We start from the raw sequence: 26,670 nt of genomic DNA, 5'->3' as shown, positions 1-26,670 counted from the left end.
TCTCCTCCTTGGCCCCTCCCATCACCCCCCTATCACCACCAGAACTCCAGAGCCAGAACTGGGTCCAGATGCAGTTGGGTGCTGAGAACTCCCCCATTCAAATTCTTGTTCTCTTTCACTGAGCTGCCTGGTAGACTTAGGGGAGGTGTCTAAGGGAGGGGTCATCTCGAGACTGATTCCCCATCTCCTCGTGCAGAGGTACCCCAGAGGCACATAACAGGCACAGGCCTGGCACACAGTACGTGCCCAGTAAATATCTGATAAAGCATGAAAGAATAAAGTGACGGAGTGGCTCAAGAGTGACCACTGGACAAGATGGACAAAGGTGCCTGGCAGACACTCGCTTTCTACACCAGGGGTGGAAGTCCAGGAGGGAGAACTCAAGGGCCCTGGAAAAGGCTGCCCCCCGCCCCCACCAGCCCAGCTCTTTGGAGAGCTCGCTCAGCCGATCCCAGGGTCAGAGTGGACCCCAGCCAGGTGCCTCCGATTCAGCCCTGAGACCTGCCTGTAGCAAAAAGCCCAGTTGTCTCCCTGGGGAGGCAAAGCAGGGGCCACCTGGGATCTCTTCCTGGAAAGTCCACCCACCCATCCGGGGCCATTAGGTGCCCAAAGGCTCAGCCATTGCATTGCCCTCATGGTCCATGCAGGGCTTGCCCACAGTCCTCTGGTAATCCAGGTGTGGGGCCCCAGGGTCTGGGCTGGCCTCAGAGGATCGGAGCTCCGTGTCAGGTGACTTTGAGGCCTCTCCATCCAATGCTTCCTCCTCTTCCTCCTCCTCTTCCTCTGCCTCCTCCAGAGTAAGCTGAAACTGAAATCTGTCAGGGCTACCCTGCTTGGGGCTGGCGGGGTCCTCAGGGCTGTGTGGGATCTTGCTCTGGTACCACTCGCGGTTGTCCTCCAGCGTGTCCAGCAGGTCCTGTGCATCTGGGTGTACCAGGTCAGCCCACGTCTCCCACAGTGGATGGGCAATATAGTCAATGAAACCCACCTGTGGGTAATACAAAGTTGAGGGGATAGAGGTTGCTGAACGGTGAGTCGCTGTGGAACTTAAGCCCAGTCCAGGCAGGCCTTTGCCCAGGTTGTTCCCCTCTGCCTGGAATGCCATTTCCCAACTCCTATTCATCCTTCAAAACCCTCTTCAAAAAACCTCTCCTCTAGGACGTCTCTCCTTCCCCTTCTAGGCTTCTCCAACACCTAAGTCTTTCCATCCACCTTAGCCCTGACTCCTGACTCCTCAGGGCTGATGAATGTGCCCCCAGGCTGGGACCCCTTCTAAAATACTCCATGTCGCCCAGAACAAGCATTTCCAAACTCCACGAGTAAGTGCAGATCTCTCTTAAAGCATCCCAGAGGAAATATATCCCAGGACACATCAGACCCAGCCCAGTGCAGACCCCATTGCCTCATTTGCCAGCCTGGGGTCAAGCCAGGAATCACAGGGTCAGCTCGGCCACTCCTTTCTTTCCCCTCTCCCCAGTGCCCAGCAGCTCAAATCAGTCACTCTCAGACCTGGGACTTCTCCACTGAAGCTGTGTGCTTATCACACATGGGGCTGATGTCCAGGCCTGATTCCCGTTCAGAGTCGCCCTGCTGGAAGAACTCGGCCATGATACGGTCTGTCCACTGGCGGTAGAGTGGTAGCGGCTTGGTGGGGTTGCTGAGGTCAGCACAGTGCACCAGGCTTTGCAAGACCTAGTGAGATCGAGGGTCGGGAGGGCTCAGGCCAGGCCACCCCCAGGCTGGTATCTGCCCTAAAGAGGCTGGTGCCATGGACACATCCATCTTACAGGTGGGGAAGCTGAGGCCAGGGAGGGGAAGAGGTGGCTAAGACAAAGGCACATGACCATAGGTGCCTCTGTTTCTTCAAGTTGGGCATTCAGTTGGCACTTCATCCATGGAGCTAAAGAAGAGCTGTGGAAATCAGCCCAGGGCTGCCCAGCCACACACCTGGATGCGGTCAGAGTAGTTGTCTAGCAGCAAGACCCCAAGACTTGTCACCTTCTTGGTCTCCACCATGGTCTTGAGGTCAGCCAGGAGGTTCATGTGTTTGGACATGTCCGTGGCCAGCACCTGGAGGCAGGCGAGGGAAGATGACAGGTAGGAAGATAATGCTTGCCCCAGCCCCATTCCCCACCTTGCAGATGTTGGACCCACTTGGTTCTTCAACCCTCTGAGCCTCAGTGTCCTCACCTGAGAAATGGGCGCATGTAATGAGATTCATTGCAAAACCAGCTCACAAAGAGGCTGAGTCAATAGTCCCTTCTCCAAGGTTGCTGGACTTGTGGGGTCCAGCACAAGTCCCACACGTGGGACAGGGCATGGAGGAAGGAGATTAAGCCTGGGGGCTGAGATGACTGTGCCGGAGGGCAGTAGAGAGACCCCGCTGATAACATGGCCAGTGCAAAGGCCCTGAGGCTACACAGAGGAGACAGTTGTGCCTGGACAAATGAGTGCAGGAGCAACAGAGGAGCAAGTGAGGGTGATCAGAGTGGGGAGGGCCTCAGCGGGGAGTGGGGGATTTATCCAGAGGGCTATGGGAGTCACAAGTGTACTTCGTGCTCCCCAAACTTCTCTGTGGCTGCTGCGTGGCTGGGAGGGCTGTTTTCAGCCATTAGAAAGGAAGTTCAGCCTTGAACACGACTGTTTAAAAATTACTTAGCTGTACCCCTCCGGGCCCAGCCCAGGAATGACCCACGGGTTTCTCTGAGAATCAGACAGAAGTCTCAAATCTTCTCCCCAAACCTTCCATCTGGCCCAAATGATGCTTCTGCTGGGGGTGCCTACTGCCCAAAGCTCCCACTCTCCCTTACCAAGATTTCAGTTCTTCTTCACTTGGAGCCTTGGTTTCCTCTGAGCCCTCCTCACATGCCGTTCCCTCTGCCGGAAACACTCCTCCCCATCCCATGATCTTTCGCACCCTGCAGGCCCTGGCTTCAGCGTTCCCTCTTGGGGAAGTCCTCCCACCCTGAGCACCTCTCTACCACAGGGTCTGTCTACAGGTCCCCCATCATGGCTCTGCCTATGTGTCCATCTCCCCCACAGAGTGTAAGTCTCATGAAGCTAAGAATTCTAATGGTCACTGGCAAAGGGCAAGCACAGGAGTAGATGCTCAATAAATGCTAGTTAAATAAATGACTTGAGACATAAGATCACAAAACGTACTGGTGTCTCCCAACTCAAAAAATATCAAATGCAGATAAAGTTGCACCTGACATCCCAGAAAGAAAAGTTTCTGGGAAAGAAAGTTTCCCAGAAAGAAAGAGTTTCCACATAGGTTGCACGTGAATTGGATCAAAGACTTGAGTAGCCCAACCAAGGGCCAGTCAGTCCCACCTAAGGCTTGGACAGTCATTGTCTGATTTTACAAAACCAGGAAGCTCAGGCTCAGAATGGGGAGATGCTCTCATCCTACTGGACCCCCAGCCATGCCAAAATCACCCTCCCATCCATCACTGTGATCTCACTATGTCAATGACCATCCTGCGCAGACTCAGCCGCTGCTTGGTGCTGAGGTTCTGAAAGATGTCACAGTTCTCTGCTTGCAGCAGCTTGAAGCCCACAGCCAGGTGGTGGTTCTCCAGCACGGAGGCATCATTGTACATAAGTGCAAGCTCTGAGTCTGTGGGGGAAGTGGAGAGTCTCAAGACCCGCACACCCAACCCACTCCACCCAAAGGCTGGTTCTGTAAAGTCTTGGCAAACTCCTACTCATGCATTGCAGCCCCAACTTTAATGCCCCCTTCCTCTAGGAAGCCTTCTAGGACCCTGTCTCTCCCCATGGCCCTGACCTGGTTCTTCAGGGCCGGGGGCATCTGTGTTCAGCTCTGCCCCCTTGAGACTGGTGACTCCTTGGAGACTCGGCATGGCAGGAGAGAGTGCTGAGTGCTGCTTGAATGAACTACTGAGTCAGGGCTCCACTCTTTATTTCCACCTCTCCAGGGATGTATCAATATATAAGAGGTACCTAACCATTGCATACAGCTCCTAAAGGATCCTAAACTTTAGAATCTCAGTGGGCTCACATCAGCTCTGCCACGTTTATTATTCTCTCATTTATTGGGTATCTGCTGTATATCTAGGCCTGCTCTGAGCACCTAAGGGAGAGAAGATTGTGGCAGCTGTTTCAGAGCAGGGATGGGACCACCTAACATCATTTGATTGACAGGTGGTGGCAGGGCCCAGCTCCCTAACTCACTGGTGTTAATCAGAAACTGATTGGAGACCCCCGGATGGTCCACGTCATGGATGGCACTTGCAAAGATGGCAGCCAGGACTTCCAGGTCTGTGAACACGGCCTGAGTGGGCGTGGAGCATAAGAGGTGAGGGACAGGGCCTCTGTGCCTGGCACCCACAGAGCAGCCCGCAGCCCCTGGGCCCTACCTCGAGCGCAGGTGTGGCGAGCAGCACGTGCGTGGACTGGGCCACGTCAGCAGCGTGTAGGCTGTTGTGGTAGGCCACATCATTGTGGTAGTGGCTCTCCAGCATCAGTAGGTAGGTGGCAAGCGTGTCTGCTGGGATCTGAAATGTCTTGAGCAGGTCCCGTTCCTGGTCCATCACAGGCCCCTAGTCAGGGCCTCGGCCTCTGGGTGGCAGCACACACTATTCCTGTGCCGTCTCTCCTTCTGAATCCCTAGCCGTCTCTCAAGCGCCCTCTCTTCCAGGACGCTTCCCCTGCTTTCCCTCTGAATTCCCTTAGCCTCTGTTCTTCCCCTCTTTCTCATCTCTGATCACACAGTTGTTCCCTCCAGACTGGGTCTCTTCAGGCCTGCCCCAAGGCTGAGTTTTGTTGATAGTCAGCAATGAACTGTTAAACCTAATGAACTCCTATCCATCCTTCAATGCCCCTACTCAAATGACCCTATTCAGACATGTTAGGGAGGATTTGAGGATTATGCGTCCCCTGAGGTCCTGAGGTAGGAAGAAGTGAAGGAGACACGGGGTATCAGAAGCCACAGGCAGGGGAGGTACCTGAAAGATGCTGAACATGATAGCTGTGAGAGGCCGGTTCCCACTTAGCTCTGCCACCTTGAACACATCAAGCCCCCACTTGCTGGTGTCTTCCAGTTCCTAAAATGTGAAGGACTGGAGCTTAACTCAGCCCAACTTCCATAGACTCTGGAGCCTCGACCCCCATCCCCGGCCTCAGGTCCTACCATGAGCCTCACCTGGTCAGTATACAGGTGGGCAAACTGAGGGCCAGAACAGGGTATCCACACAGAGCATGCATCCAAACCTGGGTTTCAGCATTCCCGCTGGAAACCCACCTGGGCCAGCTGCCCCTCCTGATCCGTCTGGACCCCAAAGCGTGGGACGGTGGCTGTGGAAAGACTGGAACTGTGGGGAAGTGCACGCAGGCTGCTGATCTGGGACACGGGCCTTGGGGGCTCCGCGGGGGTCGCCCTGGGTAACTCCACCTCAGTCTGCTGCTCTGCAGGTGGGGCAGGGTAGGACTCAGAGAAGTCAGTTTGCCTGCTAGCGTTGGTCTGCTTGGCCTCAGGTACTGGACCTTGCCAAGCCTTGAGATCAGCTTAATGCCTTTTTACCTGAATCTAAGTAATCTCAGAGTAAAGTCCTGTCTGGCCTGTAGCTACCCTTCCCCTCTGTTCAAGGTTGATCTCAGTAACCCCTTCTGCTGGACATGGCCTCTGGGCATCTGGAGCTTAGTATTTTTTCTGGAAAGCCAAATGTCCTTTCCATCTCCCAAACTGGAGACCCGGCTGCGTGGTTCCTGCTAGCTCCTCCTTGGCAAACTTCTACTCATGCTTCAAAACCCTAACTTTAATGTCCCCCTCCTCCTGGAAGATCCTCCTGTTCCTCCATCTGGTCCAGCCTTACCACATACGGCTGGAGGTGTCTGTGTCTGGTTCTATCTTCCTCAGTTGAACTCTGCAGTAGAAGGCTTTCTTTCTCTTCCCTCTTCCTATCTCTGCAATCTGGCCTAGGCAGTGACCCACCATAGCTCACCCAGGAAGGTTTGGGATATGTACTCGGACACTTGGTTCCCTGAGCGGCTGGTTTCAGACAGGTGAGTCAGCTCCCGGTTCAGCATCCGCTTGAACTGCAGAGGAAGAGGACAGTGAGGATGGGGCCCTGTGGACAGAGGCAAGGGGTCGCAGTTATCCGGGCTCCTCACCTTGTTGGAGGCCATCTCCCCCACTGAGTGCCGCGTCTGTAATGTCTCCAGCTGATCCAGACACCAGTCCAGCTCGTCCAGTGTCTCCAAAGCCAGCTTCTGCCCAGTGTCTTCTGGGGGCCAAGTTGATCAGGGGTCTGCCCCACCCCCCACTCGCGAACCCCGCACCCCTCCTGCGCCCGTCTCTGCATCTGGACCCTGCAGCTCTTCCCAATGAGGCCACTCAGGACCCCCGGCTCTCTCCATCCCCAAAGGTGTTTGGGGGAAGAGGGCTTAGATTAGCACAGCTTAAAGATTCATGGACTGCAGAGGTCACCACAGAGAGGGAGTTCACAGCTGTTCCACAGAGGATGGAGGGGATAGGAGTAGGCACATTACCTGTTGGTGGAGGGGGCTGGCTGCCAGATGGGGTGTTACAGACGCACGCCTGCCTGCAGTATAGTAGGCTCAGGAGTGGCCTGCCCCACCCATAGGGCCCGCCCCCAAGGCCTCCAGGCCCCGCCCCCTCCTACGCTACTCCCCCTGCCAGCCCGGGCGAGTTGCCATCTCCAGCCCTTCCGCCCACGCCCAACTCTCCTTGGCCCACCTCGTCTTTTGAACCCGCCCCTCTTTGCCAGGCCTCGCCCCGCCCCCTGCGTACTTGGCTGCCCCGCGATCTTGCAAGTGGGCAAGGGCCGCAACGTTGCTTCGAACTGTCCGCAGACTGGCTAGGACCTGCCGGGGAGGGGTGGTGAGCATTGGAAAGGAGGGGTCGGCTCTGCCTGCTTGGAAGGAAGAGGTGGGCACTCACCTGGGCAAAGGGCGTCACAATCAGGTCTTCTCCGTGTCTGCAGGGAGACGGGACATGGAAGGGCGGTCAGGAGGAGCCCTCCCAAAGCTTCCCATCTTCCAGCTTTTACCCACACTGTGCCCTCAGCTGAGTGAGTCCTTGGAGTGTCTTCCTGGAAGTCCCTGGTCTCCCCTCACCCGACGCTTCTCTGAAGGCCACCATAGCCCTTCTGACCAATCACTCACTTTATCCCCATCTCACAAATGGAGAATCTGAGTACCAGGGACAACAGGGGTCTTAGTAGAGGCAGGAAATGATGGCTACTAGGAAGCTCAAATCAAGGACTTTGTTGGGTTGCTGTTAACTGATTTCAATATTTCTGGATTACCACCCAACCCCAACCTGGAGTCAGGCACAAAGGATCACGGGATAGCATTGTCATCCTGCTCAATTGAGTAAGTGAGTTGTCTGGCAAACTGCTATCTATACTTCAAAGCCCAGCTCAAATGGTCACCTGAAGGAGGTGTGTGAAACGGAGGAGTAACAGAAAGAAGAAAGTAAGAGGAGGTGTTATCCCACCAGCCTCAAACTCACAGGTCGCTGGCCACGGAGGAGTTCCGAGACATGGTTTTGGATGAGAGTTCATAGTCACTGTCTGAGCGGTACAGGAAGGACTCCCGTCTCTGACTGTGCTGGGCAGGCGCTTGGACGATCCGGCCAAAGCCAGATCCGGCCTGAGGGTCCAGGATGCTTCGCCCACACGAAAGCCCATTTTCCAGGTCCAAGCTGAAGGCAAAGGAGACATAGTCAGAGCTGAGGGTCCTGGCGTACGGATGCTACATCATAGTCTAAATCCATTTTCTCATGTCCTCCCCAGGGCAGGGTAGGAGTAGCCTGCAGCTTGTCCATCTGTCACAGTCATACCCACACTAAGGGACACAGTGCCCCTCACGCCTCCATCTCTGCCCCTGAACCCGAGTCTTTTCCACTGGCACTAATCTGGACTCCAGCACGTGAGTTTTGGATTTGTCTCTAAGTGGCTGTGTGACCATGGGTCACAGCTTTTCTGTGGACATCAACCACTGTTTCTAGTATGGGTATCGTAGACCACATCCAGGCTTCCCAAGTGGCGCTAGTGGTAAAGAACCCGCCTGCCAATGCAGGAGACTTAATAGACATGGGTTTGGTCCCTGCGTTGGGAAGATCCCTTTGGGTAGGACACGGCAACCCACTCCAGTATGGAGAATCCCATGGACAGAAGAGCCTGGCGGGCTACAGTCCATAGGGTTGCAAAGAGTAGAACACAACTCAAGCAACTTAGCACACATGCAGGCTTCATCCCCAGCGCACTTTTAGGGGGTTACAACCCAGCGCCTGAGGGCGCCTGTAACTTACCCAGATTACTAAGGGTAAGTGCATGGGGACTGGAAATGACTTCCTGGGCTTTCCTCTCAGGAGAGCACCTGGGTTTTGCCTAGATGGGGCACACTGGAAGGTCCCCCACAGCCAGGAGAGGCCCCACCCTCAGCTGTCCTTGGCTATGCCCTGGACCACCCGTCCCTTACCCCAGCTCCAGGCCTCACCCTAAACCATAATATAGCCCTGCCCCCACCTCATCAACCTCGCCTCCAGCTCGCTCAGCCCCATCCTCAGCTCCCCAGTTCCTCAGCTTTATTTTTGGCCTGAATTGCTTTGTCTGTTCTCCTCTCCCTTCAGGCCTTTGCACAGGCTGTGCCCTTTACCCAGGGCACGGTCCTCCCCTCTTCAAGGCAATCCCCACCCCCACCCCCCTATCTCTCAGTCCCATCTCTCCCTCCAGCCACGCTCTGACGAAGTAAGGGAGATCTAGGCCTCTCCCACTTGGAGTCAGAGGTCAGAGAAAGAATGGCAGGGGGCGTGGGGCTAGAACAGAAGTGTGAGAGAAGTTTGCAACCAGGGAGAGGGGCTGCAAGTGGGTCACAGAGAAGAGAGTAGGCAGGAAAGGCGGAGACAGGAAGACCCTGGGCGACGCCCCTAGGCAAAGGACTTCTAGCCAAGGTCCAGTGTCCACCTGGCCCCCTGCCAGGTCATCCCATCCAAGTCCATAGGCTGGGATCGGCGCCTGCCAGAAGGAAGACTCTGGGCAGGGAATTCGGTTCAGACCGAGTGGGGGGTCGGGAATTCCGCAGGACTCAGTCATGAACAGCCGAGTTTGACTAAGTTGGGCCTGGTCATACAGAATCGGGCCTCTTCGCTCTGAGTTCGGTCAGGGTGCTCTGTTTAGTCGCTCAGTCATGTCCGACTCTTTGCGACCCCATGGCTTTGCGACCCCATGGACTGGGGCCTGCCAGCCTCCTCTGCGCATGGGGATTCTCCAGGCAAGAATACTGGAATGGGTTGCCATGCCCCCTAGCGGGTCTATCCCAACCTTGGCCAACCCAGGGATCGAACCCAGCTCTCCCGCATTGCGGGCGAGTTCTTTACCGTCTGAGCCACCCGGGAAACCCAAGGATCTGGGCTCTCAGGGTCTGGTTTTACGGGATTGGGCCTCTCCCCGCTGAGTTTGGTCGGGTGAGTTCGGCCGAATTTGGCTACCTCCGACTGCACTCGGGTACGTTCGGAAGCTTTCGGGCATGTTCGGCTGTGTCCGGCCGCACGGGGTTTTCGAGCAAGTCGAGGTGGCGCTCAAGCCACGTCAGGCACATTCGGTTTAGTCCGGCCCCATTCGGGTGTTCGGCTGTGTCCGATCGCTCTCGGTCCGTTCAGGTTGGGCTCTCGCAGAAGTCCCTACTTCAGAGCTTCTGAATTCCCGCCTCGTGACGTCACCCGGAGGGGCGGGGCTTCCTTGCGCTTTCCAGGCCTTGGAGCTGGCGGAGTGACTGGCGGAGACTCTTGGGGGCGGGGTACCTTCGGTGGATACCCTAAACCTGCGATCCGAGGGGGAGGCCCCGGGAATGGCTACCACCTACCCCTCCCTCCCCTCTCCCCAAAGGTTCTGGAAAAGGCGCAACTGTGGATAAATAGGGAAACTGAGGCCAGGAGAGGTCACAGGGTGCTGGGTTCAAATCCAAAAGCGAGTGCGGAGAGTTAGGGCTGAGCCGGGGTTTTCTCGCTGCAGACGACGCTGTTTTTCTTTCTGCTCTAAACTTAGCCGAGAGCGGCGGGGTCAAGCCGTGGTTCCATGACGCGGGCGGCGGGGAGAAAGTCGCACGGACTGTGGGAACGGCGCGTCCGTCCATCGGTTAAACAGGTAAACTGAGGCACAGGGGTTTCAGAAAGATCCGCCCTCTTCCAGCCTCACACCCTTGATGTCCTCGACGCCTTTGTGCTCACTCCCAAGCCCTCGGCTGGGACCCCTCTTCTCAGGCGGCTGGTGCACCGGGATGGGGGTGGGGGTTCTCCCGAACCCGGAACCCCCTTCTGGCCTGAAATGGTGCCATCAGGGACCACCGTCACGACTGCCTCCCCACACACACCAGCTGTCACTGGCCGTGTGACCTTGGAGAAGGGACCTTAGTCTCTGAGCCTCCAAGTGCCAAGTTACCAAGTTGAGTGCTAAAGCCGCGCGAACCAAGCCCAAGGTACCAGACCCAGTCGGCGCCCACCAGCCCCACCTCCAACCCCAGCCTCTGCCCCGCAACCCACGATGTTACAGTGGCTTCTTGAAGGGCCGGAATTTAAACCCAAAGTGGTGGGACGAGTCTTTGAAGGAGGCAACTAAGTGGGGCTGCGCAGAAGGGGCGCTCCGCGCCTGTCAGCTCTCAGCCTGGGACAGCAACAAGCCCTGTTACATCGCGAACACCCTGCCTCAAAGGCCTCTATCAGATCACGTCTTCCTCCGAGGATACCGAGGGCTTAGTGTGAGGCCACCCCGTTGTTGGCACCGGGGTGGATGGCCCGGGCAGACCAAGGCGGGGAGTGACCCTCATCCCTTCACTGCCTGGACGTTCAGCCCGCCCGCCCCGGGTTGGCAAGGGTCAGAAGGAGACGTGAGCCTCGGCCCGTCCTGCTCCGGGGCACGCAGCTGGAAAGGGACAGACGGCTGGTCCCCTGGGCATGTATCCAGGCGGTGGGTGGAGAGAAACAGATGGAGAGAGAGACGCAGTCATCAACTAAAAGAGACAGAGATAGAGCAGGGGCAGAGAGATAACCCTGAAAAAAGGGCAAAGGAGCAGAGCTTTTATGCCCTGACCCTCCAACCTAGCTCCCACTGTCCTTGATTCTGCCCCTCCCACCTCCAGCCCGGCGGTTCCGATGACCCCTGCAAGGCCCTGTCTCCCCTCACCACAGCGGATGGGCCACGGTGAAGCGCCGCTGCAGGCGAATGCTCTGGTTCACCAGGAGCTTCCTGAAGAGCCCGGGGGAGCCGCGCGGGGAGCCCCGAGGGGAGCTCGGCCCAGGGGCCGGGGCGGGAGCAGGGGCACCCTGCATCGCCAAGACCGCGTGGAGGCTGGACGCAGCACTGGCTGCTCGGGACCTTTTCTGGACAGCCACGGGGGCGGGGCCCTGTGGGGAGCGAACCCAAGGCGCAACCGCCCCGCCTTCGCCGCGGGACCCGCTCAGGGACGCCCCCACGGGGACACATGGGGGAAACGGAGGCACTGAGCTAGACGGGGCTCTCTGCTTCCTGCTTTGGGGCAGCCCAGAAACTGCACCTGACACCACTTCCCTCTCAGCATGTCCCCCAGAGGTGTAGCTTGCTGGGCTGAAAAGAGAGATACGGAAGTCAGAAAAGGAAGTTCCCTCCACTATCAGGGAGTCTCCGAGTATGCGGAGGGGCTGCCCAGATCCCACACAGTACTTTCAATCCACCTCTGCCCATTTTCCAGATGGAGAAACTGAGGCCAGAGCCACCAAGAGCCTGCTCAGAAACTACAGTCTTTGAGTCTTTTGTCGGGTGGAGAAACTGAGGCTTGGAGAAAGGTGGAAACAGACTGAAGTCTTCACTGCAAGTCTCCTCCCCCTCTTTCTGTCCCCCTCCACAAGCCCCCACGTGACCTCCACCTGCTCTGACATTCTCCGGTCCCTGTCTCTGGATCCTTCCCCCTCTCCTGCTGTCTCCCCTGGACAAACATCCGCACTCTACTCCTGCCAAGCCTTCCGCCCTGTGAAGCTTCAGCTTGACAGCCCACCCCTAGAAGGACCCCCCAAAAGGGAAGTTTTGCCCCCTAGTGTCGGGGATGGGGGACATTCAAGAGTCTGTACCGGCTGGCTTACCCTGGATTGCTGGGTCAGGTGGTCCTGCCTCATTCTTCAGAAAACGAAACCAAGTCTCAGAGAGTGTCGTGCCTGGAGGTGAGACCCAGAACGCTCCCCCTGCTGGTGACAAGTCACCAAGGTGCAAGGAGCCTGGGCCTCCCAGCTGAGGCCCCACAGGAGCTCTGGGCTTGACTGTATCCTGCGTGTGATAACAGCCCCCTTGCCTGAGCCTTGCTCCAGGGGACTTCACCAGTTTGGAGGTGCCAAAACAAATGCCACCCAGGTTTCTGGCAGTCCTGGGGGGATATGAGATATTATTTCAGGAGATCAGGCTTCAGTGGGGAGACCCTGACCCTCCCCTGACATCTCAATCATACTATGGTCCCTGTTGAGATGAGAAACTGGAAGCTCACAGAGGAGTCATGCTGAGGCCCAGGAGAAGAGTCTCAAGGGTCTGGCTAGGAACCCCCTTCTGTCCCCAGGGCCCTGCAACCGGACACCTGGTGGGAATCAGACTCTCTGTCCCCAAGACAAAAATACCATCTGTAGCTGCTGTGACTGGACCTAATTATAGCTGGTCCCCAGGGGATAAAGGCCGCCAGGCTCAGTCTAGTGGAGAGACTGGGGTTGGGGCCAAGGAGGCTTGACACCACCCCCAGCCCTGTGGGAGGGGCTCAGGATGCTCTTGCGGCCCCAAGGAGACACTGAGGCACAGAGAGATTCAGTCCCTTTCCTGAGTTCACGGACACAGAATAGAAGGTTAAGACTAAACACACGGGTACAAACTGAGCATTTCTTGCTCTTCTGGTGCCGAGCCAAGGGCTGTACATGTAAAAGTCATTTGATTTTCAGAGCAGCTCTATACAGTGGGGACTAGTATTCTCATTTTGTGGATGGGGAAATTGAGGCACAGAGAAGGGTGCTCATTGCCTGAAGTCACTCAAGGCTGGGTTGGCAGGCTCCCCAGCCTCTCCCAACTTAATGCTTAACTAGCTCCATCCCCTGAGTTTGAGTAAGCTCCAGGAGTTGGTGATGGACAGGGAACCCTCACGTGCTGCAAGTCCATGGGGTTGCAAAGAGTTGGACTGAGCAACTGAACTGAACTGAGCTCCATTGCCTGTGTAGTCCCAGATCCTGCTGCTGCTGCTAAGTCGCTTCAGTCGTGTCTGACTCTGTGTGACCCCATAGACAGCAGCCCGTCAGGCTCCCCCGACCCTGGGATTCTCCAGGCAAGAACACTGGAGTGGGTTGCCATTTCCTTCTCCAATGCATGAAAGTGAAAAGTGAAAGTGAAGTCGCTCAGTTGTGTCCGACTCTTCGTGACCCCATGGACTGTAGCCCACCAGGCTCCTCTGTCCATGGGATTTTCGAGGCAAGAGTGCTGGAGTGGGGTGCCATCACCTTCTCCAGTCCCAGATGCTACTCTGACATTAATGCTTTATTGATAATTTTAATGTTAATGTTTCATTAATAGATTCAACTTTAAATATTTTATGACCAGTTTTTTTTTTTTTTATGACCAGTTTTAACAGTAATGCTTTTACGGTTATCAATTGCTTTTTGGATGAAGAAATAGCTGCAAAGCCAAGACTCGGCATTCAAAGCCTGGCCTGCCTGACCTTGGGAGACTCCAAGCTTCACCCAGGAGGGCAGAGGCCAAAGGAGGTGCTGACATGACTTTGGCTGACCCTAACTTTGTCTCTGCATGCTATGTGACCTGGAGAGGTGACCATCAGTCTCTATCGCCCTTAACACATCAATGTCTCCATTTCCCCTATTTGAGTGAGCCTCTTCCCTGGGCAGGGGCTTCCCTGGTGGCTCAGAGGTTAAAGCGCTTGCCTGCAATGCAGGAGACCTGGGTTTGATCCCTGGGTAGGGAAGATCCCCTGAAGAAGGAAGTGGCAACCCACTCCAGTATTCTTGCCTGGAGAATCCCATGGACAGAGGAGCCTGGTGGGCTACAGTCCACGGGGTCACAAAGAGTCGGATAGGACTGAGTGACTTAACTTTCTTTCTTTCTTCCTTGGGCAAGCACTTATCTCCTCTGCCACTAGGTGGCCCTAGTGAGACAGGAGGTGGATGCTGTTACCCTGCTTTCTGAACAAATACACCTGGATCTGGAGAGGAGAGATGACTTGCCCAAGTCTCCCTGAAGAGTCTAGAGAGAGAGGAGAGTGGAGGCTGAGTCCCACGTGCAGGAGCTCACAAGGGTAAGATCTCACTCCCCTCTGCTCCAGATCCTCTAGTGGCTCCCCATTGTCCTCACTTCTGAATCGGCACCTCCCTGGGGGCCCTGTGTAGCCTAACCCCTGCCTGTCTCCCCAGCCTCCTCCTCTTGGCTCACTCTGCTCCAGGCTCATCATCTCCCACTCCTTGCTGTTTCTTTGGAAGCATCCAGGCTCATTCCTATCCCATGCGCTCGCCGGAAGCCTCCTCCCCTGCTAACTTTTTTGGTTTTTAGGTCACAGTTGAAGCATTGCCCTCGGCAGGAAGCCCTCCCTGACCAGCTAAATAAGTGAATATCCTCAGAGCACCCTCTTATTGGTACAATTTCCTATGTAATGTCCTGATTATTTGATCTGTGTCTGCCTCACCTACCAAAGCTTCCCAGGTCGCTCAGCTGGTAAAGAATCCACCTGCAATGCGGATGACCCTGGTTCAATCCCTGGGTCGGGAAGATCCCCTGAGAAGGGATAGGCTACCCACTCCAGTTTTCTTGGGCTTCCCTGGTGGTTCAGACAGTAAAGAATCTGCCTGCAATACAGGAGATCTGGGTTCAATCCCTGGGTTGGGAAGATCTCCTGGGGAAGGGAACGGCTACCCACTCCAGTATTCTTGCCTAGAGAATCCCATGGACAGAGGAGCCTGGTGGGCCACAGTCCATGAGGTCGCAAAGAGTCAGACACGATTGAGTGACTTTCACTTTCACCCACCATGCCCTTGAGGGAAGGACCAGGTCTGCCTTGTTCCCAGTTGTGACCTCCGTGGCCAGCACTGAGTAGGTACTCAGTAAACGCTTGAGAAATTATTAGAGAACCTCCCCTCCTGCCCTCCAGCCACATTGGTCTGTGTTCAGCTCCTCACGCATCTGATCTTCTTGAGTCTGAGGCTTTGCACTTTCTATTCCTTCTCCTTGGCATACCCTTCTCTACACTCCTCAGCGGACTTCACTTTATCCTTCAGGCTAAGCTTAGAGGTCACTTCTTCCAAGTGGTCCTTCCTCACCTCCTGGCCCCAGCTGCTGGGTCAGAAGCCTCCTCTGGGCCCTACAGCACCCTGATCTCATTCCTTCACAATATGGATCACTCTGTATGGTCTCCAGCTGGTACGTCTGTCTCTACAATCAGCCTATGAGCTCCCGCTTGCCCTTGGGCTGGGCCCCAGTCCAGGGTGTGGCACACAATAGCTGCTAAATAAATGTTTGCTGAACAAGATACTCGGACCCTCCCAGACTTCTGTGATCCACCTGGGGTGGTGGGGAGGCAAGCCACCCTGAGGCCTATGCTCTGGCACAGAATGTTCTTGACAAAATTCAAAACCTGTGAGTTTTTGTGTTTGCGTTTCACTGATGACACTGAAACTCAGGGAAGCACCACGACTTGCTTGGAAGTGCACAGAACATGGGCCTTGAACCTAGCTTCCCTGAGGGCTGAGCCTCTCCCGCCATATGTGCACATATAGGCAGGACACACGCGCACACTCACAGGAACACAACCCACCACTCCTGCCTTCCAGGGCCACGTGGTTCTCCCCTGAAATGGGCCCAAACCTAGTTTCCATTTGTTCTTTCTGGAAGATGGAAAATCATGAGTCACTGGGAGGGTGGGGAGGGGAACTGAGGGTTAGAGGGTGGGGGCAAGGGGCCTGCTGGGCCACCTGGGGAAGCGCCAACTCTATGGGTCGTGGGGCCCCGCTGCCCCAAACACCAATCAAGGCTGCTGGAGAGCCAGCCTGGTGTGTTAGGCCAGGCTTGTTGACCAAGAAATCAGTAGCCCTGGGAGGTCCATGAACCAAAGTATTAATAGGAGAGAAGTCCAGAGAGGATACGCTTCTCCAGTAGCTCAGCAGGTAAGGAACCCGCCTGCAATGCAGGGGACAGGAGACATGGGTTTGATCACTGGTTTTGGGAAGATCCCCTGGAGAAGGAAATGGTAACCCATTCCAGTATTCTTGCCTGAAAAATTCCATGGACAGAAGAGCCTGGCAGGCTACAGTCCACAGGGACACAAAGAATCAGATATGACTGAATGACTAAGCACGCATGCTAGAGAAGAAAATGACTCATTCAAGGTCACCTAGCCTGGCCTCAAACCCAGAACTCTAGGTCTGGCCTGATTTAGCTCCCTCTCCCATCCAAGGGCTTCCCAAGTGGCACAGTGGAAATCAGCCTGCCAATGTATGAGATACAGGAGACGCAGGTTCAATCCCTGGGTGGGGAAAATCCCCTGGAGGAGGAAATGGCAACTCGCTCCCGTATTCTTGCCTGTGAAATCCCATGGACAGAGGAGCCTGGTGGCTACATGTAGTCCAGGGGGTTGCAGAGTCTGACAGGAGTGAGCACACACACACTCACACACATACACACACACCCATCCAAGGAGGATGCTGCTGCTCCTTGGTGCTGCTGAGACCTCTCTGGCCCCTCCAAGGCCCCTGTTTCTCTGTGCTTCTCTTCTGTCTTTGTCTTATTCTGCCCCCCTCTCTCAAGTTATATGAATCAGGAGCAGCCCCCTGCACACCTCTACTCCCTTCACCTCATTCTCACATTGGAAGAAACATCCTGTGCTCAGGCTCCCCAAGAGGCTTTCCTCTGATGGCAGGGGACGTGTGTGTGTGTGTGTGTGTGTGTGTGGCAGGATATGCAACAGAGGAGGCTCCTCCCCCGGCACAGCAGACAGCTGAGCCTGGCCCTCTAGTATGTCTAGCCCAAGCTCCCCTCAAATGGTTTCTGTGACCACAAACCCCACAGACACCCGAGGACAATCCAGGATCTGGAGGACCCTTGGACACCCAACTGGATCACAGCGAGGTCACACCCAGCCACAAACACACACGGGCACCACAAGGGGAAACACTCAAGCAGGCACATAACCGGTATACAAGCGCATACATAACTGATATACACACACCCGAACACATCCCGTCACGCACAGAGACCCAGCCAGCGGAGCACACACTGAGTCGTAACTGCTCAGACCCACACACACTCGGGTGCAGCGGCACGGTGTCACACACACCATAAGCAATCATGACACCACCGCCCCCCAGCTCCACCCCCGCGTAAGACAGCCTTTTCCTCTAAAGCGCCGGCCGCAGCCACGAGGCAGAGACCCCCGCCCCTGGAAAAGCAAAGACCCTCCCCTACTCCCGCCAGGCCCTGCGCGCCGCCCTGCCCCCGCCCACCTACCGCCTGTGGAAGGAGGTGGGCCAGGAGCGCCGCGACTTCTCGAGAGCCGGCCGCAGGCTCAAGTCCCGCTCCCTGCGGCCCACAGACTTGTCCGGGTCTGAGTGGAAGCGCTGCTGGATGCGGATGGGGCGCCGGGGCTGCCGCCACAGGTGCTTCGGGGCCCTGGCTACGCCTTGGCGGCTGCGAGCGGAGTTCAACTCGCGGGATGCCTCTAGCCCTTCTTGGACCTTCGGGGTCTCCATGCGCCAGAACTGGGGAGCAAGCGGAGAGCAGGGCACGAGAGCCGTCCCCGGGAGGGAAGAGCTTCCGAGCCGAAGTCCCGGCCAGAGCCGGGAGTGGAGACGACAGCGAGGAGCTGTCCGCGCTGAAGGTGCTGAGGCAGGAAAAGGTAGCAACAGGGGCTCAAGGTGGGGTTGATCCCGAGGAGCTGTCCTCACTGAGATGGTGCTGAAGGATAGATAGCAGGGCAAAAAGAACTTGAGGGTGGGGTTGGGGAAAGGGGCTGGGGAGGACCCCTGCGCCAAGGATGGTCTGCTGTCCCCTCTAGAGCCGAACGAAATAGGTTCAAGACATGGACTTGGGTGAAGACAGAAATTGTCCTCCCGTTTTCTGCCAAACAGAGAGGAAGGAAACAGGGTCTCTGGAAACTCCCAGCACCGAAGCACTGACCCTACTCCTGACGCTGAAAGTGTAGTAGATTCAGGAGTGGCAGAGACAGAGAGGAGCTGTCCGCGACCTGTCGGTTCTGAAGGCAGGGCAGGAAGACAGAGAGGGGTTCAGGAAGACAGACAGGGGTTCAGGAAGACCTCCAGACCAGAGCGTCGATGGCCCAGGAAATGCTCAAAGCAGTAGTGGGTCTTCAGCCTTCCCCTGTGACTGTAGCAAAGAGGTGTCTGGAAGCAGAATCAAGGGCTCTAGTCTTCAGAGGTAGGCACAGATGGCGGTCTCTCTGCTGAGGAAGGTAAGCTTAGCAGTTCAGCCCCAGATCGGGTCTCTTTGGGATCTTAAAAGCCCCATACATGCTGGGCAGGAATCAGAGAAGTAAAGAGAAATGGGGAAGGGCTATGGAATGGTGCTCCAATGCCTGGGGTGTGCACACAAGAAGCTGCCTCTGGTTGGGGTGGGTAGAGAGGGGCACTCTTTTATAACCACACTGACGCCCAGACCCTCAGCGGAAATGGCAGAATCTCATTTGCCCCGTGACGCCCTGGGCCCCTCCTTACAGCCACAATTCCTGCTCTCAAATCTCAGGCCTGCCCCTCCCTTCCCTAGTTCTAGAAACTCAAGGCCCTGCTCACCAGGCATTCTAATCTCAGGGGTAATTTTCTGGGAAGTAGCAAAGGGAGGGCGAGCATATTTTCTATCGTGGTTAGCAGATATAGACAGGGGCAAGAGCAGGTGTAAGAAGGTGGGTGTGGGCCGAGGCAGGGAGGTATCTGGGACAAATTGGTGCAACAGATATGGGGGTAGGAAGAGCTCTGATCTTTTCAGAGAGCTCACAAGGGCATCTCAAGGATATTTCCCATAAAGACTGTCTGTCCTCTACCCTAGTTGTGTCCCTGAGTGGGAAGAATGGAAAGTGCTTGTACCAGGGAATCAGACAGACTGAGCTCCAGCTACAATACTGCCATGTCTTGCTGGGTGGTGCCAAACAAGTTGCTCCTCTCTGTCCATTACATCTGGCTCAGTCCCCTGCGCTCCAAAGCTGATAGTGGGAGACAGCTTGGTCCAGTGGTGGGGAATGTGGGTTCTGCCACTGGCTGGCTCTTGCTTTCCCTCCCCAAACCTGTTTCTGTTCCAGAAAATGGGGATAATGATGGTGTTCCCATCTCTTGGCTTTGTTACAAGGATGAAAAGGAATGTCATATGTGAAGGATCAAAGACCAGGAGCTGTCCACACCAGATCCCCTCCTCTTACCCACTGCTGGTGCCCACCAAAGCCTGGTGTGTCTATTTTACAAATAACTTCTGAATCTGCCTATTTCTCTCCAGCCAATGGCTCCCACCCTGATCCAGGTACCACTATCTACTGCCTAGAACTGTCAAGGTGTCTTAATTGGACTCCTGTTGTTTTCACTTCTGCTCTTGACAGTGCTCGCTACAGTAGCCACAGGGAATTTTTTTTTAAGTGCCAATCTGATCAACTCAGTCCCTTGAAAACCCACCCATGCCTCCCCTTATATCCCATGAGATCTTGGGTGGTCAAGCCCCTGCCCACCTCTCCAGGCTCCCCTCCCATCTTCCAGCCACACTGGTCTATGTTCAACTCACGCAGCCGATCCTCTTGAGTCCAAGACTCCAGACATTCTGTTTCTTCTAATTGGCACACACTTCTGGCTCAGTTGGTAAAGAATCTGCCTGCAATGAAGGAGACCTGGGTTGGGAAGATCCCCTGAAGTGGGAAATGGCAACCCACTCCAGTATTTGTACCTGGAAAATCCCATGGACAGAGGAGCCTGGCAGGGTACAGTCCATGGGGTTGCATGAGTGGGATGTGATTTAGCAACTAGACCACCACTCCCTGCCTTCCTCCTGGCTGACCTCTCTTCATCCTTTAGGCTAAGCTTAGATACCACTTCTTCCTAGCAGCCCTTCCTCGTCCCATTCCCCTCCCCCTCCCTCCACAGTGCTGGGTTGGAAGCCTCCTCTGAGCTTCCTTATCACCCTGATCTCTCCAGTTAGTATGAGTTTATCTCCACCATCATCCTGTGAACACCTACATGCCCATGGCTATATTCCCAGTAGGAGGTCTGGCACACAGTAGGTGCTTAACAAATGCTTGTTGAACAAGTTAAAGAAAGGTCCAGCTAGACGTGGCACTTTCTTCCTCCTGGGACAGGCCCCCTCAATCCCCACAAGCCTCCTGACCTGCCTGGGGCGAGGCCGTGGCTCTGTTATTTCCCTCCAGCCCCGATATTGAACAGCACACAGGCCCTGGGCTCCATGTCTGCAGCGGTCCTGAGGCAGTGTGACAGTCGTGGCAGCAATGGGGTTCCTGAGAAGCATGTCCGGATGACACCATTGCCAAAGGGGCTCATGGGGGCCAAGCCAGAATCAGCCAGCTCCCGGACTGGCTGGGGAGACAGCAGCAGAACATGATCAAGTTCGCTGGCATGGGAGCTCTCTGGAGCCCTGGGGACAAGAAGCCTCTGAGATATCTTCACCAGGTCGTGTGTGGTCAAGCCCCTGCCCATCTCTCCAGGCTCCCCTCCCACCTTCCAGCCACACTGATCTATGTTCAGCTCATGCACCTGATCCCCTTGACTCCAAGACTTTGCACATTCTGTTTCTTCCAGAAAACATTCTTCCAGGAACTGACATTCTGTCAGTCCAGATTCCTGGACTGACGCAGAAAGTTGTATCTCCGTCCTTCTTTTTCCCTCAGTGAATTTCCTTCTCTCAGCCTCAGTTACCTCGCCGATGAAATGGGGATGTGGATCTCAAACCTTGCAGGATATGAATAGTGCCTGGCCCACAGTAGGCACTGAAAAAATATTTTTTATCAATCAATTTATATATAGTATATTTATTGTTTATAACATTATATATATATCACCATTTATTATAATAATATGCACTGTAGTGGTATTCTAGCATGTCTTATTATTATTAAAGTATAAGGATAAGACATGCAGTAAATAAACAAGTGAATAGTGACAGGACCAATAGCTACTCTTTCTTACACACTCATTCCACATAGGTTGTGTTCTAAGGATCCCTCGTGGATCAGCTCACAAGAACACAATGAGACCATTTTGTACAATTATCCTCACTGTACAAACAAGAAAACAGGCTCAGAGGTTAAGTAACTTGCCCAAGGTTGCAGGTAGTAAGGAAATGGTGGAGATGAGATTCTGGATTCTGAGGTTTCTTGTTGGAAGGACTGAACAGGAAAAATTAAATGAGATAGTATTTGCAAACGTGCTCTGGGTAAACACTTGAGACATTTAAAAATCAAACAGGGAACTTCCCTGGTGGTCCAGTGGCTAAGACACCAAGCTTCCAATGCAAGGGGCATGGGTTTGATCCTTGGTCAGAGAACTAAGATCCCACATACTTTGTGCATAGCCAGAATATATGTATATATAAATCAAACAGAATCGGGATGAACTGATGCACTCTCCAGGTCATCAGATCTGAGTTCAATCCATGTGATATGGTCTAGGCCAAGCATGGTTCAGTTTCCTCATCTGTCAACCAGTAATGAAATCCACACGGGTTCCTTGGAGTTGCTAATAACAGAATCGTCCAGCAGGCATATGCCAGCCATAGTCTGGGAACTATCTGCAGTGCTGACCCCAGGAAATAGCGTCAAAACTGGAACCCACGGCCATGGGGATGGGGTAAGAGCCAAAGGCAAAATGAGGACTTGGGAGAGGCAGAGCTCAGAACCAGCCTTCTGCGCCTCTGACCCTGCACCACGCAAGTGAGTGTGTCCCCACCGCCAGACTCAATATTCAGACAGGAAAACTGAGATCCAAGTGTGCGTGCATACTAAGTCACTTAAGTCTTGTGTCCAACTCTTTGTAACCCTATAGACTGTATCCTGCCAGGCTCCTCTGTCCATGGGATTCTCCAAGCAAGAATACTGGAATGGGTTGTCATTTCCTTCTCCAGGGGATCTTCCCAACCCAGGGAATGAACCAGCAATTCCTGTGACTCTTGCATTGCTAAAAGGTTCTTTACTTACCACTGAGCCACTGGGGAAGCCTTGAAGGCCAAGACTAGAAGGCTAATCTGGGCCAGAGCCAGGGCAAGGGGGGATGGGGAAGAAGGTAGGAGAAGGGGACATCAGTTGAACCTCTTCTAGGTTCACTTCCTTCCTTGTGAGGTGGTCCCTCTTATTCCCCTGTCCCAGAGGAGGATGTTAAAGCTCAGAGAGGAAATGAGCTGCTGAGGGTCATGCAGCTGGGGGCAGCTCAACTCCCCACTCTCCCTTCAGCTCTTTGCGTGAATCTTATCCTCCTAGGATGCAGGACACCTGACTGTTCCCCCCACACACGTCATCCCTCTCTCCCAGGGGCATCTGAATTCTAATGCAGAAATCGAAGTGTTCCATCCTAGATTCCCCAGGGAGGATCCCTGGCAGCTGGAGGATGTGCAGGGAAAGCTGAGGGTGGGGACATGGAAACAATGGGCTCCTCCCAGAACGGGAGGCCCATGGAGATGTCAGCTGCCTCTTCTTCAGGAAACTGTTTTCCAGATGGGAAAATCACTTGCCCACATTTATATTCATTCATTTATTCATTGAATACAATAAGATAGCTTGTATGGTGCTAGGAAGAAAAGGAAACCGTGCCAGGGACTGGGAGTGTGACTGGGGGAGGGCCGTTAATGTTGCTCAGGCGTAATTGAGGGTCTTTGGAGGAGAGGACTTTGAGCTTGAGACTGGAAAGAGGAAAAAGGAGCTGGCCAGGGGAGAGCTAGGGAAGTAGCTTGCCAGACAGAGGGAACAGAACATGCACAGGCCCTGAGGTGGGACCAAGCTGGCCGGTTAGGTGGACAGTGAGGGGAGGCGGGAATGGAGTGCGGGGAGATGAGTTGGGGGGAAATTGATGTGGGGCCTCAGGGGTGGGGTGATGAGCTGGGTGTTGCTTCTGGGTGCGGATTCAGAGCTCTCAAGATACACCACTTGCTTTATGATTTTTTAAAAAACATATATTTTATTTATTTATTTAGGCTGAGCCAGGTCTCAGCTGTGACATTTGGGATCTAGTTCCCTGGATCGAACCTGGGCCCCCTGAATCAAGAACTGAGTCTTATCCACTGACCTACCAGGGAAGTTTTCAAGGAGCCTCCTGTGCCTGCCAGGGAGCAGGGACCATTGTGGGAGAATAGAGGCTGGGGCAGCATCTGGGGGGGACATGGGCCAGCCTGAGGCCCATGAGTGGATTTGGGACATGTTTTGGTGGTTGAGAGACAGGCCACAGCTATAGGATGTTCAAGGGGATTCAGAGGTAACTCGTGATTTCGATGGGTGACTAGCCACGAAGTTCTCTGGGTGGGTGGGGCAACCACCACCCAGATGGGGAAGATCTGGGAGGAAGCCCCAAAGAGCTGGTGAATCCAGGTTCCATTTGAGCATCACATGTCTCCCAGGGGAAAGCAGAGGAGGCAGCTTGAAGCTTGGATCTGGGCTCTTTGGGGTGGGGAGATGGCTGGTTTGGGGGTGAAATAGACAAGCCAGGGCCTATAGGGAGCTGTCAGTAGCCCTGCAGTGGGTTGGGGCGGGTGGTTCTTCAGCAAGCTCCGACTCCCGGGATCCAGCCCGGCTGCCTCTCCCTCATCCAGAGTGAGGGTAGGGGAAGGGTGGCGGGAGGGTGGAACTCCCAGAGCTGCAGGTGGGGGAGGGGAGGGTCCTCTGGGCCTCTCAGCTGCAGATTCATCAACTGGCCACTCCAGACTAACTGCTTTCTTCACTGAGAGGCTGGAGTGGGGACAGAAGGCCTGGCAGAGGTGGGGGGGCGGATGGCAGAGAGGCTGAGAAGCTGGCTTGATTTGTGCTCTCTCTTGTCTCTGAAATCCTGATATCCCCTAGCTCTGGCTGCTAGTCTTGCCTCTCAGACTAGCCTCCAGTCTGTTCCCTGCCTCCTCCTGACCCTCCTGTGGCTCCCAGCACCCCTAGATCACAACCCACACCCCCCACCACGGCCCCAGAGGCCCCACGTGCCCTGCCCGCCACTGCCTCTCACCTTCCTCCATCTCCCCTCGCTCTACCTGCCCCAGCCCCATCAGCCTTGTCAGAGCTGCTCCCTTAAGCCTGCCTCGGGGCCTTTGCACAGGCTGTGCCCTCTGTAGGAAGTGCCCTGCCCCCAGCTCTCCCCGTGGCTGGCTCCTTCTTTACATCCATTCTTCAGCTCAAATGTCACCTCCTCAGAGAAGCCCTCCCTGCCCAATCTGGGAAGCCTCAATCACATTTGCCCACCTTCAGAGGATATCCTTTTTCTTGGTTTAAGGTCTGTCTGCCCAGCCTGTGAGTCCCTATGTCCCCAGCCCCAGGGAAGAAGGCACCCCACGTGCAGGTGGAATGCCTGATACCGTGAAAGAGTGTTTCAGGGAATGTCAAAGATGCCCACCTTAAAGAGAAGGCAGGTGCAATCTGGAGAGGGAGACAGCTGCTGGGGTTCACCAGCACTGCCTGATCACACACCACAGTAAAGGGGGCAGCCAGGGAGTGTCCTGGGCCCTTGGAGCAGCTGGGGATTCGTCTCAGCTGACAAGGGTTCAGAGCTCAGAAAAGGGTCCTGAAGACTCAGGTTCACGCTCACTCAGCCACTCAGCTTACGGGAGAGAGAACCTCTCTGTCAGTTTTCTCCTGTAAACTGGAGTCACCTTCATCTTTCTCCTCCACCTGCTAGCAGCTGGGGCATGGCTGAGCAAGGTAAGGTGTGTGGGACCTTGCCTGCTGCTGGGACCACCTCATACTGACTTCTCTCCAGCCACACAATTTTAGCTTTTTTTTTTTTTTTAACACTAGCATATATAGAGTCCCAGGGCCTTCCCAGCTGGTGGTAAAGAACCCGCCTGCCATTGCAGGAGATGTAAAGACGCAGGTTCAATTCCTGGCTCAGGAAGATTCCCCTGGAACGTGAAGACCCCCTGGAGGAGGGCCTGGCAGCCCACTCCAGGACTCTGGCCAGGAGAACCCCATGGACTGAGGAGCCTGGCAGGCTACTGTCCATGGGGTCGCACAGAGTTGGACACGACTGAAGCAATTCAGCACGCATGCTCACAGAGTGAGAGTGTCCCAGCCGCTCGGGCAGTAACCTGGGATTCAAATCCAGCCCCTTCCCAGCTCCTCACTCACTACTGTCTTTTACTCCTGCCTCAGTTTCCCTGCCCTGTAAAGAAAGGAAGTGTGAGAGGCTTCACACTCTCCTCAACCTGGACTGAGGACACCCAGATCCCCTTTCCTTGGGCAAAACCTTGCATCCAGACCCAAGGGGACCCTACTGCCTTCCCTCCCCTCAACCGCCTCCACTGGTCTCCTGCCCTTACAGCGACAGCTGCAGCCAGGGGCTGGGTCCTTGGAGCAAGCAGCCTCCTCGTGGCCTCTCAAGGCTTCACTCTCCTCACCTGCAAGTGGGTCTTCAGGCTGCCCTGGGTGTTCCTAAGTACTGGGACCCCTGCCCCCACAGCACACACAAGACCATCCGGCTTCAGTCACAGCCCCACCCCTCCTGCTCACCTTGCTTAGCGAGAAGGAGAGCACCGTTCTGCTATGCCTCAGGGAAGCCTGAGGCGTCTTTGTACCTGGGGAGATGAACATGAGATCTCTGGGCTCCGGGAGCCCAGCTATTCCCCTGCGAGACTCCCCTAGACAGAGAGCCCACTCCCACAGCCTGCACCCTCTCCTGGAAGACACTCAATCACGGTAGCCTGGGCCAGGCCACTGACGCCAGTGTAGGACAACCGCCCAGCCTTCCTCAGGGCCTCTGTCCAGGGGCAGCGGGTCTGGCACCCACACGTACTCCCCAAGCCCCTCCCAACTCCCTCTCAGAGTCAGCAGCCTTGGAGCATCAGGACCCTCAGGAAAAAGTCCCCTGGCCCTATGGGCTGTCCATTTAGCTCCCAGCCCAGCTCTGGACAGTTCAGGGACCCCAGCCCACCACTTGGGAACCCCTCAAACTCACACAAGTTCTGAGAGGCCTGGGTAGGTCTGAGCTCACTGCCACGACTGAGTCCTGTGACCCAGCAGGAAGGGGGGGCAGGGAGGACTAAGCCTGCCCAAGAGGCAGCCCAGGGTCCCCGCCCTGGTGGAGCCCCTTAACTGTCTGAGCGCCAGCCCTGAGCAGGACACCCTGCTCCCCACACCCACGTGCTACCCTCAGGACCCAGCCGGAAGTGGCAGGCAGAGAGACTGGGAAGGTGTGAAAGTGTCACTGAGATGGTGTGAGACAGAGTGGACAGGAGCGTTGACCATCTGTGTCTGTGCGGGGAGAGACGGGGGTGGGGTGAGCCCGGAGTGGGCAGGCGTTAAGTTTAATTGTTCCTGTGTTTGCTGAGAGAGGGAGGGAGACAGAGAGAGAAGAGGACAGACCCAGAGAGAGAGTCGGCAAGAGATGGAGACAGAGAAACAGGGAGAAGGGAGGCAGAGAAGCAGAGGGAAGCGCAGTTCTGAGGCCAGAATTGGGGGATTTGGGGAAGGTGGGACGAATCAGGAGATTAGGGTTGACATGCATAC

At 55.3% G+C, this 26,670-nt stretch overlaps 1 protein-coding gene across 1 annotated transcript; it reads right to left on the bottom strand.

Annotated features, from left to right (window-relative positions):
- Nucleotides 1–516: 516 nt before the first annotated feature.
- Nucleotides 517–11,326, bottom strand: PDE4C (phosphodiesterase 4C). The gene is made up of 15 exons (XM_068981484.1): nucleotides 11,166–11,326; nucleotides 7,496–7,687; nucleotides 6,923–6,959; nucleotides 6,773–6,846; nucleotides 6,511–6,563; nucleotides 6,133–6,242; nucleotides 5,964–6,057; nucleotides 5,264–5,427; nucleotides 4,968–5,066; nucleotides 4,380–4,544; nucleotides 4,195–4,294; nucleotides 3,465–3,619; nucleotides 1,948–2,070; nucleotides 1,510–1,692; nucleotides 517–988 (listed from the first exon to the last, which is right to left on the bottom strand). Exons 1-15 carry the CDS (start codon nucleotides 11,309–11,311, stop codon nucleotides 599–601), a joined length of 2,085 nt encoding a protein of 694 aa, XP_068837585.1. The 5' UTR covers nucleotides 11,312–11,326; the 3' UTR covers nucleotides 517–598.
- Nucleotides 11,327–26,670: the final 15,344 nt, after the last annotated feature.

The sequence above is a fragment of the Capricornis sumatraensis genome, chromosome 9, assembly GCF_032405125.1.
Source record: "Capricornis sumatraensis isolate serow.1 chromosome 9, serow.2, whole genome shotgun sequence".
In the NCBI taxonomy this organism is placed as follows: domain Eukaryota; kingdom Metazoa; phylum Chordata; class Mammalia; order Artiodactyla; family Bovidae; genus Capricornis; species Capricornis sumatraensis.
This window is presented reverse-complemented; position numbering and strand designations above follow the sequence as displayed.